The sequence below is a fragment of the Vitis riparia genome, chromosome 17 (genome assembly GCF_004353265.1).
Source record: "Vitis riparia cultivar Riparia Gloire de Montpellier isolate 1030 chromosome 17, EGFV_Vit.rip_1.0, whole genome shotgun sequence".
NCBI classification, from domain to species: domain Eukaryota; kingdom Viridiplantae; phylum Streptophyta; class Magnoliopsida; order Vitales; family Vitaceae; genus Vitis; species Vitis riparia.
This window is the reverse complement of record NC_048447.1, coordinates 19,587,859-19,604,402: the sequence shown is the minus strand read 5'-3', so window position 1 is coordinate 19,604,402 and position 16,544 is coordinate 19,587,859. Positions and strand designations below refer to the sequence as shown.

General features: G+C 31.0%; 1 protein-coding gene across 2 annotated transcripts; it reads right to left on the bottom strand.

Moving 5' to 3' along the window:
- Positions 1-8,092: 8,092 nt before the first annotated feature.
- Positions 8,093-15,208, bottom strand: LOC117904945 (uridine kinase-like protein 1, chloroplastic). 2 transcript variants are annotated; one of them, XM_034817774.1, is made up of 14 exons: positions 14,965-15,208; positions 14,206-14,297; positions 13,594-13,663; positions 13,380-13,498; positions 12,457-12,553; positions 11,773-11,852; positions 10,411-10,605; positions 9,565-9,648; positions 9,415-9,475; positions 9,124-9,184; positions 8,926-9,019; positions 8,756-8,828; positions 8,587-8,669; positions 8,093-8,459 (listed from the first exon to the last, which is right to left on the bottom strand). In XM_034817774.1, exons 1-14 carry the CDS (start codon positions 15,134-15,136, stop codon positions 8,295-8,297), a joined length of 1,446 nt encoding a protein of 481 aa, XP_034673665.1. In that variant the 5' UTR covers positions 15,137-15,208; the 3' UTR covers positions 8,093-8,294. The 2 variants fall into 2 exon arrangements, with proteins under 2 accessions (XP_034673665.1, XP_034673666.1); XM_034817775.1 differs by having other exon boundaries at positions 10,411-10,551.
- Positions 15,209-16,544: the final 1,336 nt, after the last annotated feature.

The window sequence follows — 16,544 nt, the reverse complement described above, 5'->3', positions numbered from 1 at the left end:
ATCGCAATCTTAGTAGCTCTTTTTTCTCACATAATAAACAAATAAACAGTAAAGGCTGATTTGTCTCCATTTGCTTATTTTTTAAATCTTTATACCATAAAAAGCTAGAATATGGTCTTGTGGTAGCTTTTTTTAAAACCTTTTTCATCCTTATCTTCTCTAAATATTTACCAATTTGCCACAACACAATCTCGAAACATTATTTACGTTGACCCATTAAGAATGATATTTTTGTAATTTCATCCCTTCCCACTTTAATAGCAAACACCTGTCCTTTGCCCACACCACTTGCACCCCACGTAACTAACCCTAATCCCAACTCTTCCTTTTGATTACACTCCGGCATTTTTTACTAACCCTAATACCAACTCTATATTTTGATTATATCGGAATCTTCTCCAGCATTTTTGACTAACCCTAATTCCAACTCTACCTTTTGATTATACCCGGAATCTTTCCCGACATTTGTCAATGCGCTTCCATGATGTTATATTAAATAATTAAAATATAAATATAACATCAACTTTATTACCTATCTTGTCCACGTGCCTTGCATGTGCTACAAAGCTAGTATTTTGATTTTGTAAAAACATTGTAATTTTAGTTTATATAATCTTAATTAAATTCAATTCAAATTTTATTCAAAATGAAAATAGTTTTGTAATTATAAATTATAAATAAATTGAAAAATAAATATTTTTTTTATTAAAATATGAAATTTTATAATAAAATAATAAATTACATTTTTTTTAATAAAAAAATATACTATTTTAGTATATGGTATACAAATATGAATGTTAACATTCTCATAAAAACACGGTTGATTTATTTTGATAAAAATGAATAATAATATTTTATTTAAAATGAATTTTGAAAAGAGAAATAATTGAGTTATTTTAAACCAATATTTGTATATAAATTTTTAGTATTAATTGAATCATTATTTGAATTACTAAACTCGATGAATCCAACACATAAATTATTATTTAACTTGGAGTTTATTTATCTAGTGAAAAAATTTGTAAAAATTTGATTATATGCAAAGAAGAAATGAATTAAAACATTAGAAATAAATTTTGGGTATAACTTTTTAACATTGTTGAATTTCATAACTTTTAGTATTAATTAAATTTATGTTTAATTTTTAATTATTTTTATAAATCAATACATTTTATGTATCAAGTATAGTTTCCTTTGAAAGTTAATTATTTTATGAAAAATTTTAAAGAAGTCAAAGAAAACTCAAAAGAATACGTGGAATCAAAGAGTATAATTATATAAATCAAATTGTGAAAAGAGAAGAAAAAAGATATCATATTCAATTTAACTTATTTTTTTTTATATTTTTATAATTTATTTATATTTTCTTTTTGTTTTTAAAAATGGATGAAAGCAACTTCTATTTGTTTGATAAAAAATAAAACTTTATTTCATTTTTTATATATAAAAAAAAACTAGAAAACAATCCAATAATATTATAAATTTTTAAAAATAAGTTTTTTATTTTTTAAAAATAGAAAACTAGTTCTAAATCACCTGCTTAAACACCAATTTGTAAGGCTTGAAAGTACAAGAGGGATCACACCACAACTTCATCGAAGTATATGGTAATTGGGATGAGGGAGAAGGGGTCTAAGAGGGTTACATAGATAATTAACCACTACTATTTTTAAAGTAAGAATCAAACTAGGAAAAGAACATAGAACTTGCATTATCAAGTACTTCAAATTGATGGTGCTGCACCAAAGCAGATAGAGAGTGATCATGGAAGATTTGGGCAGTGGCCACCTCCGCTGCGAGGGAGACAGGTGCAAAGAGAATGTGCAGAGGGTGGCACAGGAGCTCTCACATGACGAACCCATATTGCATGAACACCGGTCCTTGCAATTGCCTCCACACCATTCAAAGGCCTTGAAGATACAAATGGTACGATGGGGAAGATCAAAACCAAAAAGAAGACAACTTTTGCTTTCCTTGGAAGGGACATGATATACATACAATAATCCAGTTGTAGTCAAAGAGAGAAAGATGAAGAAGTGATGAAAAATAATAAGAGAGTAGGTGAATTAATGTCTAGGAGGAAGAACTGATCGTAAGTGAAGAAATGATGAAGAATAATGACAGAAGTAGTGTGGTGATGCTGAAGGTGACGAAGTATAGCTAGTATTTTAGGGAGACGTCAGCTATGGTTTTGTCCAATAGCTACAAATTCCCACAAGTAGATTCCGTACAGCAGCGAAGTTTGGCCTCATGGATTCTGGCGCCGGCCAACGTGGTGGTGCCCACAACTGGTGCCCAGTCAAGTTCCCTTGTCCTTTGGCCCCACAGTCCCACGCTCATCGCCTACATTCAGAAAATTTCGAAAAAGGAGGGCCTACATGTAGAAATTTTCGAAAAAGGAGGGGAATCTCTCCCGTGTCCATTTTACCTCTCCCTCTCTCTCTCTTCCCACGAGCTGGGCTGTGGGCGCCCACGAGTGTCGTGGCATCCCAACATTCAGCAATTTTCGAACAATTGAGAGGAGTTCCCTTTAGTTTTTCCAAACTAACTATTTTTTAACATTAATTATATAAAAGTTACTAAATTAATGTCGAGCTAGTGGCCTACACTCACAAAGTTTGGAAAAAGGAGGAGGAGTTCCCTTGTCCGTTTCTAATTTTCCTCCAAGTCTAAAGTGCCATGAATATACATATATATCCTCCTTGCAAGGCAATGATATCACATAAATCTATTATTTAGATCATGCCACATTAAATATTTGTTAGACAAAAAAATTGGAACTCATCTAATATGAAAACTAAACATTTCATTCCACTCTTAGTCGATCTTAAAAAAACTTATTAATCAAGTGAAAAAAGAAAAAAATCCCTTTTTATCCCTTCATTCTTTCAACATGTAGTTTTAAAAAGAAATTAACTATCTATTTATTATCTATCAATTATTGTAAAAAGAAATATATATATAAAAAAAAAAAACCCTTTATTTTCTTCTCTTGGCTATTAAATAAAAGAATTGTGTTTCCTAGGAACTTTTTTTCTACAAAATGAAATAAGGCCTTTCAAGCACTCAAAACATGTAATTAATTAGTCTTTAATATTACTTATGAGCTTTAAAGATAATTGGAGTTAATTCCAAAGACTGATTAATATGGTAACAATACATATCATACAAGGGCTTGAAACTACAACAGGGATTGGAGAAAGGGATTAGAAGGGTTACATAGATAATTAACCACTACTATTTTTACATTAAAAACCAAACTAGGAAAATAACATAGAGTTTGCATTATCAAGTACTTCAAATTACTGGTGCTGCACCATAGCAGATAGAGAGTGATCATGGAAGATTTGGACAGTGGCCACCTTCGCCGCGAGGGATATGGGTGCAAGAAGATTTTTCAGAGGGTGGCACAGGAACTCTCTCATGACGAACCCATATTGCATGAGCAGGGGTCCTTGCAATTGGCTCCACACCATTCAAAGTCCTTGGAGATACAAAAGGTGTGATGGGGAAGATCAAAACCAAAAAAAAGACGACTCTTGCTTTTACCGGAAGGGACATGGTATACAAACAAGAATCTAGTTGTAGTAAGGAGAGAGAGAAAGATATGAAGAAGTGATGAATAATAATAATAGAGCAGGTGAATTAATGTATATGAGGGAGAACTGATAATAAGTGAAGAAATGATGAAGAATAATGAGAGAAGTAGTGTGGTGATGCTGAAGGTGAAGAGTAAGAAGAAGAAGAAGAATGAGTGGCAATTTATAGGCGAAATAAAGAGTATTAAAAAGAAAGTGCAGTAGCAAGCTGGCCCCATGGATTCAGCCGCCCTACGCACCCCAATTAAAAAAGACCATCTTCTTTTCTTCACTTGGCTATTAAATAAAAATTTGTGCTTCCTAAGTTCCTAACTCCTTTCTAAAGTAATAAAAAAGCTCCTTCCATTTTTTCTCCTTCAAATGCAACAAGTTTCAAGCATTCAAAACATTCAATCAATTAGTCCTTAATGTTTATGAGCTTTAAAAAAGAGTTATTTGATTAAAAGTTATGAAATAATCTTCGATTCAGAAGTCTAATTCTCCATATTTTGTAAACCTAAAAAAATACTTATTTTTTATATGAATGCCCGTTGGAATGTTTTGGTAAAAAAATATGTATTTTTTAACCCTACAAAATATGGATGATTAGATTTCCAAATTAAGATTATTTTATCCTTTTAATCAATTAATTCATATCATAACTTCATCAAAGCATGGTAATTTGGACAAGGGAGAAGGGGATTGGGAGGGCTACATGCATACTTACATACATCTCCGTACTATTTTTAACTCAAAAAATAGACTAGGAAAAGAACATACATAAAACTTGGATTATCAATTACTTGGCTGGTGGTGCACCAAATTAAGTAGATAGAGAGTTCATGGGTGATTTGGGCAGTGGCCACCTCCGCTGCGGGAAAGATGGGAACACCCGTGTACTCGAGAAAACCAACAACTCCCTGTGGTCACACGAAAACTAACTATTTGTATTCATGAGAACACTGGAGATCATATTGAAATACAAAACGAAAAGGAGTACTTTCTATTATGGGCATATCTTTCTAGGACGTGATAGGTTTCCATATTGGAAAAGTGTAAAAGCAAAACTATTATTCCAGTAGGGCAACTTTTTCACCAAAACAGGGTGAAGGAGAATGAGAAGACGGCGCGGCACAGGAGCTCTCTCATGGCAAACCCATAAAAACCAAAAAGAAGACCACTTTTGCTTTTTCTGAAAGGGACATGTATACGTACAAAGGATATCCCGGTGTAGTAAGTCCAGAGACGGAGAAGTAATGAATAACAATGATAAAGTAAGTGTATTTTTATTGGAAAAATTAAAATGGTTGAAAGTATGTTACAGCAAGATCCAACGAAAACCCAACTTTAGTTTGTTTTGTCCAATAGCAACGAATTCCAGATTCTTCAGACAATCCACGGGCTGGTGGTGCCCACGATCAGGACTGTGACTTAACCCGAAACCAATGGCCATTAAATTAAATAGGAAACAATATAAAAATACATAAAGGTGTGGTGGTCTACTTTCTACCTAAAACCCAAAGGTTCACATCAGACAACGCGTCAATACTCTCATCTCGCCCATACAACGCGTCAATACTCTCATCGCCCATACAACGCGTCGATACTCTCATCTCGCCCATACAACGTAGGGTTATTTGGTTAATATATTTGCAAATATGAGGGTTATTTCTTATAACCTAATAACCCATTGAATAACCCTAGATTTTGTAAGGGATCAAGGTGCACCCAACTTCCCGCTCAGCATAGTTATTACTTATCATTCAGTTTATGTATGAAAGAAGAGTCGGTACCATTGTAATTATTTACCATTAATTAGTCACCATGCATCACAATCTTAGTCCAGTTCGATGACAGTTTTCAAAAAAAAATTTATAAAATAGTTTTTAAGAATAATGTTTTAAAATTATTTTTTAACACAGTGTAGAAAAAAAAATTTGTTTAAGAATTTCAAAAATTTTATATCTACTGTCAAATGTATTTATCTAATTTTTTTCTAGAGAATAAAAACATGTTCTCCAAGACAGTTTGCAAAACAGGTCTTACTAACTTTTTTTTTAATTACTCTTTGAAAATGACCATTTTCAAAAACAATTCTGAAAATAGTTGTTAAGAGCAATGTTTTAAAATTATTTTTTTAATATTGTGTAGAAAAAAAAAAATTGTTTGAGAATTTCAAACGCTTTTAACTTATTTTCAATGTTTCTAGATATATTTTTATATTTAGAATTTTATTTATTTTTAATTATTTTTCATATTTATATAATTATTTTTTAAACAATCTTATGAAACAATTAAAAAAAATGTTATATCAAAACATTCGATTTTCTGTTTTCAGGAATAGAAAACAAAAAATAATGTTCTAGTTGTCAAACGTATTTATCTATTTTTTTTCATCGGGATAAAAACATGTTCTCTAACAAAGTTTCCAAAAAAGGTCTTATTAGCATTTTTTTTAATCACTCTTTTCTGCTCACATCCTCAAGAATACTTGGTTTTGCATATTTTTTAAATATTGTTTTTAAGTTATTTTTTTTTTTACTATTTTATAAAATTAAGGGTGTTTGACAAGTTGTTTTTTAAAATATTTTTCAAAAAATAAATAACAAAAAGCTTGTTTGGATAATTGATTTTAAAAATAATTTTTCTATTTTGATTTTGTCAAAATATTGTAAATTCAATTTATAATATAATATTAATTAAATTCAATCCAAGTTTTAATAAAAATAAAAATAGTTTTGTAATTACAAATAAATTAAAAAAATAAATAGTTTTTTAGTAAAATATGAAATATAATATTATAATAAAATCATAAATTATATTTTTTTTATAAAAATATATTATTTTAGTATATCTTATAAAAATATAGATATTAACATCTACATAAAATCATATACTTATTTTATTTAAAATGGATTTCAAAATAAATAGAATTTAACTTTTTTTAATATGTAAATGAATCATATTTTTCTTTACATGTACACATATAATACTCAATTATGGGCAAAGTATTTTAAAATGCTTTGATTTAATATGCAATTAATTGAATAAGTTTTTTAAATCTTAAATTATTTTTAAAAATGATTACATTCACTAATAATTCAATATAAACTGTCATATGATTTGGGGTTCATTTATCATGTGAGAAAAATTATAAAAATATAATTATATGTATAAAAAAAATAGAGTTATTGTGCACTAATTTTTATCCATAAATTTGTGACATTAACTGGGCCATCGTTTGAGTTTCAAATTATTTTTAAAAACTATTAAACTTGTTAATAAATCTAATACATTAAGTCTTATTTATTTAATAAAAATTTTTGAAAAAATATGGTTCTATTTTAGGTTAATTTTTCCTATAAACTTCTTGTATTAATTGGATCACTATTTAAGTTTAACATTATTTTTAAAAACCATTAAACTCGTTAATGAATCTAACATATTAATTTTTGTTTGATTTAGACTTTTATGAAAAAATTTACAAAAATATGATAATATAAAAACAAAAAACTAATTAAGTCATTCAAAATAAATTTTGGTCTCTAACCCTCTTAACGTTTGATTTTCTAATATTACCTAAATTGGTTTTTTTTAGTTTTAAATTATTTTTATAAATTAATAAATTTTATGGATCAAGTATAATTTTATTTGTAATTTATTTACTCGATGAAAAATTTTAGAACATTTAAAGAAAATTAAAAAAAAAATGTGTAACTCAAAATAATATTATATTTGAAGATTTTAGGTCTCAATACTTAGTCCAATAACAAGAAAGATATCATGCTTAATTTAATTTGTATTTTATATTTTTAAATTTGTTCAAATTTTCCTTTTATTTTTGCAAATGATGAAAAATAATTATTATTTGTAAAAACCAAGAGCTTGATTAACATAATTATTTCCCATATTTGTATACTTTTTTTTTAAATAATTAAAAGATGTTCTCTGAAAATAATTTTTTTATTATCAAACATATTATCCTATTTTAAAAAACAAAAATTTGTTCTCAATTACAAAACTTTGTTTCACTTTGTTTTTTAAAATTGGAATTTTAAAAACAATTTTTCATTTTTGAAAACTGCGCATGAGTTTTAGATCATATCTGAAACAGACTCTAATTTCTATGACATTACTATTCGTTGCGCACGAAGATCATGGCACAAATTTTCAAAACCGATAGGAGTTCCCTTGTCCCTGGTCCTCTCTCTCTCTACTTGATTTTCTTAGCTCTTTTATATCAATACTGTTCAACAGCTTATCCAAATTAATTATTTTCCAACATTCCTTCTGTTAGGCTTGCCAATAAAAATTAATTATATAAAGTTAAGAAATTAAATATTTATATATATTTTTTGAGAAAATTAATGTTAACATGGCTGTGTAGGTATGTAGATCCTTCGATCCTGTTCGCCAAATGCACCTTTTGTTAATTTTTCTCCTTGGAAGGGAATCATATCACATAAATCTATTGTTTAAAATCATGCCACATTAATTATTTTTTAGAAAAAAAAAAAAAGAAAAAAGAATTCATCAAATAATAGGTCACAGTGAATTTGAATGTTTATCATGGAAGCCTTAAGTTGCTAACTTTGATTACTTATTTATTATTCCAATTAGATTAATAAATTTCCTTCAATTTTATGGAAGTTGGGTGGTTCCCCATTTCATGTAGGCCAAATGGGGCGGATCGACCCGTGAGTTTCTAACTTCACCTTATTCAATTGGCACAAAGTAATCATCAGTGCCAAAGTAGCGGTCACCAAACTCCCCCAACCCTGGTATGACTCGAAACTCCTCATTTAATTTAGCATCAATCTCCGACGTCACAATTTTCAGAGATGGGAACCTATTGCATACGCACTGTATTCCCTCTGGAGCCTACGATTAGCATGGAAACACCAAGTATCAGTATTTGGTTCCCAAAGAGTAAAAATTTATTGAGAACAATGATTTTCCATTCTTACTAATGGAACAATCAGGAACAGGCGTTGGATTTAAAACTCACAGAGATAAGATTAAGGAATATTATGGAGCATTCCGGAACCCCCTTCTTTAGAAGAAGTTCGATTGCCTGGTTTGCGGAGTTGCCTGCAAGGGGCATCATCCAATGTGAATCAATATGAATGATAAGTAATACGTAATTAAAATAAATAAATAAATAAATAAAAACCCACCAGTAGCAAGAACTGGGTCCAGGAGGAGGACATGCCGTTCTGAAATATCTTTGGGAAGCTTCTCATAAATAAGCTGCTTGGAGGCAGAGACAGAAAATGTATAGTGAGAAGAACTGCATACATAGGAAAACCCTATAACATCTACATATCAATTCTAGTAGATATACTACCTGTTTCCCGTTATCACCGTCACGGTGAATGAGGATTTTCCCTATTTTTATTCCTTTGCAACATGCCCGCAACGCATTTTCCATGCTTTCACCGCTGCAACAGTACAAATCAATTGACGCATGAATAGATATATTATATCTTGTGCGTCAGAAAAATAATAAAACTTACCGAAAAGGAAAACCTCATTCCAGGCTCACCTTCGGATAATGGATACTCCACACAGTTTCTTGCAAAATTCAACTCCAGTATATACTGATCCTGGAGTGGGACGACAACACGTTCAAAGATTCACGGCAGATATTTGATAGTTAGCAATATGACATTAATGCAAACTACTGAAGCTGGTTAGCAGTCATTCTAGGACAAAAATAAGGAAAAAACAATTTTTCATATGTTTCCAGAGTTGCAGGCCTAGTGCAAGGCCGACCCGGTGCCCAAGTTATATGATGAGTAAGAATTGTGTCTGTCATTTTTCCTTAAACATGTACCTGTTGGAGTGAACACTTGCTTCTCGAGGAATGGCAAGTAGCCAAGGCCATGCTCCACAACCTGAAAAGTCAATAGTTCAAGTGATTTTAGAAACAAAGAGATATAGATCCACTTATCTTATGGATAATAAGCTTGAAGCCAGAATGTACCAGGCGTATCAGCCGGTCTGAATAAAAAACAAAATCATGTTTCGATATTTCTCTGTCACGAATCAGAGTATGCATACCCCTTATCTGCAAGAAAGGACTAAACATTAGAGAGGAACAATAAACACCTCTTTCCTCTTCCTTCACCCTCTGTGGAATTCATTATTAAAGCATTTATACCTCTGACAATGATCGATGCAGAGTTTTTTCAGAAAACAAAAGGTTGAAAGTTTAATGTTGACATGAACAAAAGGAGAAATCTAATTCTCTTCATATAACGCTATAGATAAAACAGAAATCATGATATGCTTATATCAATAGTTGAAAAGAAGATAATAGGAATGCAAATTGTTAAGTGCTTTAGGCTATGTTTGGTTCTTGAAAAGTTTGAAGGAAAGCAAATAGGAGAAAAAATAGAAGAAAAGAAAAATGTAAGAAAAACTTAAAATTGCTCTCTGAAAAGTAAGGGTTATCTCCATTTTTTCCCTTGGTATCTTTTTTTTCATCTTATCCAAACATTAATCATTTTCCTTGATTTTTTTTTCAACCCATCTTCACATGCATCTGGACTGTTCAGCTGGTGCATGAGAAGCCAGAATTAAGTCTACCCGTGTGCGCAACTTCTTATATTCATAAAGTCTTTAACCTTATCCCAGAATTAAGCTTGTTTCCTTTAACTGGTCATCTATTTTATGTGTGTGTGTGTGTGTGTACGGCCTAGATTACTGATAAATATGGTTTCAGGCAGCAATTGATTGTATGGAGCCGCCATTTGCACTCTACTACTGAAGCATGAGTTCATTCACTCTATGCAAAGGTGAAGAATAAGAAGAAGATTATGACGAATACCTGGAATGTAGAGTGAATAACATTCACATTAGGATATATTTTGCAGAGATCATGCTGGCCAAGCTTTGTGCGGATATGTTGCACAATCAAATCAATTGCAACATGATTCTCACCACCCCGAGGTATGATAACATCAGCAAACTTCTTTGATGGAAGAATAAAATTATCAAAAGCAGGCTTGACGAATTTCGCATACTGTTAACTCAATGAAATACAAAGTAGTGTCATTCCATATCGTGTAATTGAAATAAGGACAGGCATAAGACATCAAACAACTATACAGTTCAGGAAATTTTCTAAACCCAATCGCCACATGCCTCACATGAAAGAAAAGGAAAAGGAAAAAGAGTTCTTGAAAATTGATCCACATCATTGTAGAAATGCAAATGGGATTTTCCAGATCTCTTGCAGACTATGGTTTCCACAAATACCTCGATGAAATGAAGAATGAGGAGATTTCTAAGTTGAATCAAATTAAAAGAGCAATATTAACATAGTCTGAAAATTACACCTGAATGAAAAATATGGCAGGAAGCTCAGCATTTCACCTCTAGGTAAATCTATGCTTTTTCTTTCTTTTTTTTTCTCTTCCTTTTTTCCTTCTCATTATTTTCCATTTTGGTTGACTACATGTCTGAAAATCTTAGTGTTACATTGTCATATTCCAAATTCATCTCTTACATGGTCTGCAGAAAGCCCCATCCTGGTTACAAATATTTATTTAGCCTTACATTTTTTAAATGAAAAATTAAATTTGCTACTGCATTCCTAGTGTATGGAAACCACATAGTTACATGTCCCACATAAATATAGTTGTCCTCATGCCACACATTCAGGTTATGGAAAGCCTAGTATCATGCCACACATTCAGGTTATGGAAGGCCTAGCATCATGCCACATATTCAGGTTATGGAACCCCCTTCAGCCAGTGCTATCTTATTCATCACTTGCTCCACAGAGAACAACCCATGGAAGATAAAACTTGATACCACAACACAAGTCCATCATCTTCATCATCCAACCATTGTCAACCCATGGAAGACAAACATGATATCATAAGCATTAGTGCCTCATCTATCAGGCTCTGTATTATTTACTGACGCATATGAAGTTTTCGCTTGCAAAGCCTGCCTCACTTTATTGATTTCTCCTCCAATGTTTTCAGCCCTTGATCTTTCAATTAGCAAATATCTTCATTTTTTATTATTTTTATTTGAACCCACAACATCCCCACCCCAACTCTTTGCCACTTGAGGCAGACTGGTAGCACTCCTTATGCATGAATTAACTATTTCAAAACATCTTAAGGTCATCAGTTTGCTAATATGCATACATGCAGTTATAGAAATAAAAGTGTCTTACCTGTTCAAGAACAGACTGTATATCTCTACCCCTCTCAACTGTGTCACGACTTATTCTGCGAGCAAGCCTTACATCAGCATCTGAAGAAATGTAAGACCAATAAGCATCAATAGTGAAGCAGAGGAATAAAAATGAAATGGAGAAAGAAATATAAGACCAATGAGCAGGAGATAATGAAGCAGACGAAGAAAAAAATAAAACAGCCAGGGAGAGAGAAAAATATAAGGCCAATGAGCATGAAACGCTGAAACAGGGGAAGAAAAAATAGGATAAGGGAAGAGAGAGAGTTGTGAGCACAAATAGGAGTGACAATATAGCTTCTTTTCTTTTTATTTTTTATCCATAGTTGAAAGGTTGGTCCAGTAAAATTATGGCGCCTTAAATGGGAAGCATCATGGCACATAATGGTTAGAGTGGAGCAATAAAACTTGCCCTCCAACACCCCAGCCCACCCCACACAAATTTGATAAACACTCAGAAGTCAGAAGACGTCAAACAAATGATGCTGGATTTCTAAAAGAATTTAAAAAGTTTCTTCTATCAATATCCATGAATAAAATTGAACTCCAGAAAATTATGAAATATCCATGAATCATGTCAACATAAATGAGGATGGGGGGTACCAAAACTGCAAAAATTTCCCTATTCTAAAATGTTACAAGATTGAAATGAGAAAAAAAAAACCTGCATCAACAAAGATTTTCATATTCATCAAGTCCCGAACACACTGATCATGGAATACCAGTATGCCCTCCAAAATAATTACATCAGAAGCATTTACCTGCCAACAAATATGATTAAAAAATTAACAAAAAGAGTTTTTTTCATAGTTCATAACTTCAAAACTAGAATTTGAAAGAAACATAAAATTTCTGCTGCTAAGGCTTAAATAAGAAATTATGAGACTCTGCAAAATCAATATGACCAACTACTGAGCCATGCAAGCTGAAATTCTTCCAGGACAAAGAGGAAAGTATAAATTATGAAAGCTCACTAAATATGAACTTTATGATGAATACATGTCAAAATTAAAAAAGGAGGAAATAGGGGCTTCTCCATAACACAAGGAAGCACAATTTAAAGCAGATACAAACTATTTCTCTAACATGTATGCTTTATTGGTTTATATAGAAAAAACTAAAATGGAAATGGACTTTACATATCATAAATATCGACCAGCATCAGAGATGCCTTGACAACACCAACAATAATTTGTTTCACATCAGTAGATTCAAGATTCATATGACAACTAGATTAATATTTTTGCATGGATTATGGCTTTCAAGTCTATACCACTTAATAAAGTTGAAATAACATTGTTCTTGTATTCTCTGTTTTCTTTTCCCATCTGAATTTTATCTTTTACGTTTCTTTTCTCCAAATGAATTTAACTCCACTGGCATGCTCATATAGCATGCTTGCAAGGATGTGTGCATGCAAAACTTAACTACAGACTCAGCTCCTACATGCCTGTTGTTGTTACTAGGTAAACTTGATTCTGACAAGACTATTACCCAGGAAAATAATCAAGTGCAAACCCAGATTATGAGCCCAAACTGAATTCACATGAAAGCCAAATAAGTTCAGCATGTGATATCCACGAGTACCTGTCGAAAACTATCAGAACAACGTTGATGAGTCTTAAAATCATATATTGGAACATGAACAGACTGTCCAGACTTGAGCTTGTGAATGCAATCCAGAAGTTGTTCTGTATCAAATGCATCTGTATGGATAATAAAATAGTAAAAATTACCGTTCAAGATCTTTCAGATTTTAAATCAACAGAAATCATATGATTTAATATGTAGAGAAATTTACCTGGATGATCAAAATTATATTCATGCACATCTTCCAATTCTTTAGCTGTTAAACCGCGGTAGAAAGAATCCTGTAATAATCACAACAAATTTATCATAAGTGTATACTCTTTTCACTCTAATAAAACAGAGAACATGCTTGCTAGAGGAAGTAAAAATAATTTTTCAGAAACATTTTTATTTTCAAAAAATGATGACAATAACTCGGTTCATATTTGAAATCGATTTCAGTTATTAAAGTACTTGCATATTTTAAATGGCAGAAAACAATATTTTAATGTTTTCTAGAAATAATCCATGTCAGACAAAAACAGATTTCCAAAATCTGTTTAGTTTTCTTTGTTATTTTCATTTCTTCTGTTCCAGCAACCGAAAACAGTCCTTATTTCTGCAATCAAGCAGCCCTAGAACTTCTTAATCAAGAAAACAAAGCGAGAAGAAAGTAATGAAATTTTTATAGAAACTAAAAAGAAAAGTTTGATCCATTAGTTAATCAACTGATCTCTCCATCAAACATGGAGATTGTTCAAATATCATTCCACTAAGTAATTAAATAATTAAATGAATTCACAGTGAGTGATCAGATTTAGTACAAAGCAGTTACCACAATCACCTGATTGACAAGCACAACTCTATGATCATGTAGTTGTTGAATAATCATATCACACACTGTAGTCTTCCCTGATGCCGTACCTCCCGTTACTCCTACGCAATTTCCAAATGCGAAATATCACCAAACAAAATACATATTGCTTTTCTGTTCAGATACCAAGAAAATGCAGTAAAGAACAAAGCCAAGGCATTCACATATTTTAGAATTTGAAACTACAGAAGTTTTCTCACCGAACCAAAAAGATGTTGAAAGTGTATAAATATGTACTCAATTTCCACACACCAAAAATGACCAAACCCGAACACATACGCTTTTCCTTCGGTTGCCGGGCAAAATACAGTAAAAAGCCGAAATATTAGCATATTTTAGAATTTCAGATCCTAAGTCTGACTCTGCAACGTTTTCTCATTAGCCAAACCGAAGGCGTAAGTGTAGAATTGTCTTCCCAATTTCCACAGACCAAAAATCACTAAACCATAACACAACTTTGCGTTTGGCTACCGAGAAAATGCAGTAAAAGAAAAAAAAATCAAACATTCACATATTTTAGAAATCCCGATCCGAATTCGTACTTTCCGACGTTTTCATATCAACCAAACATGAGGCGAAAATGACCAAAAATCACCAAACCAAAACACAACGCTTTTCAGTTCGATCACCAAGAAAATTCAGATTAATAAAAAAACCGAAACATTCACATATTTCAGAATTTCAAGTCCGAGTTCGCATTCTCCTACGCTTTCCAAAGTGCAGAGATACCTATAACGAAGGGCTGTTTCGGAAGGCTATGATCACCGGAAGGTGCAGAGAGTGAAGAGGAAGGAGAGCGCGGAGACGAAGCAGAGGAGGAGAGAAGGCCATCGGGACGCAAACCGTAGAAATGGGCACCGGAGGCAGTCTCCATCGCATTATACATTCTCAGCGACGACATCGTTTTGCTGAGAGTATTCTGGGATTGGGTAAGACTCTGAGCGTGAGCGAGGCGAGCGGAGAAACAGGGAAATCATCGCGTTATGCAGAAGCGGATATGTTTTTTAAGGAATTTTCCAAAGAACATGTTCTTATGGTTTTCTTTTACCAAAGGATATGTCCTTATGGCTTTTTTCTTACGCTTCATTCCTGAAAAATTCACAAAATACCAGTAAAATAAGAAAAAAAAAAGTAATAAATTCTTTCTATATACTACAAATTTATTTCATTTATTTTTAAATTTTTATTAATTTGACAAAATATATGATTTTGTTAACTAATTTCAAATATATTTTATTTTTATAATAAAATTAAATTTAATATATAATATTTATTTTTCTTAATAATTTCTTGAAATTAAACATGACATTAAGGTATTGCTTTTTATGCTTATTATAAAAAATGTTATAGTACAAAATTGGTCAATAATATATGGAATTTAAAATCTATACCTTGAAATGGATAATTAAAATAGGACTATTGAATGAAGGTACTAAAATTTGGATTATGATAAGTATTAAAAAAATTAAGTACAAAATAATGGATGATTTTCACTATAAAAAGGAAATGCAAAATATAACCCATTTTAATGTGTTAATTTCCGATTCAATGTCACTTTTTTTATCAAAAGATGTTTTTTTTCTATCCTGAAAAGTGTCGTATGATATTATTGATTTGGTTGTAAAGGTGTGAAAATTATTTTGATTTTTTTTATTTATTGATATCAATCAATATAATTAGATCGAGTGATAATTCACATTACTTATATTAATTAATATTAAAAGATTATTTTTATCTGAATAAAACTTTTAAAACTTTGATAATTGTAAACTTGAGTCAAAAATAGTGAGGAGAGCACTTTTTAAATCTTTTTTCTTTTTTGCTTAACCAATGTACAAAAATATAAACTATCCCAAATAAATAAATAAATAAAAACATCTCAAATGAATGTAAAAGAAAGGAATCTTATTTGTGAAGTTGTTAATAGTCTACAATGGTTGGTTGAATGGTTAAAACAAGAAGAATTAAAAAACTTTATTATTATTTTAGATCTCATTTGCATAAATTCCAATTTCTTTTTTTTTTTTTAAAGTAACAATAACTTTAGAAAATCACATATAAAAAGTGTAGATTTAAAATTTAAGATAATAATTTTTTTAATGGTTTTTAAAAACTATTATAAGTCCCTAAATTCTTAAAAGTTATAAGGCTATATTTGGTTTTTGAAAAATTTGAGTGAAAATGTAAGGGAAAGAAAATAGAGATGAAAAATATAAGGAAAGAAAAAGTAAAGAAAAATAAAATATAGATTTAAAGTTAATAAATTATTTTTATTTACTACTTCATAAATATTAAAATTAATAAATTAT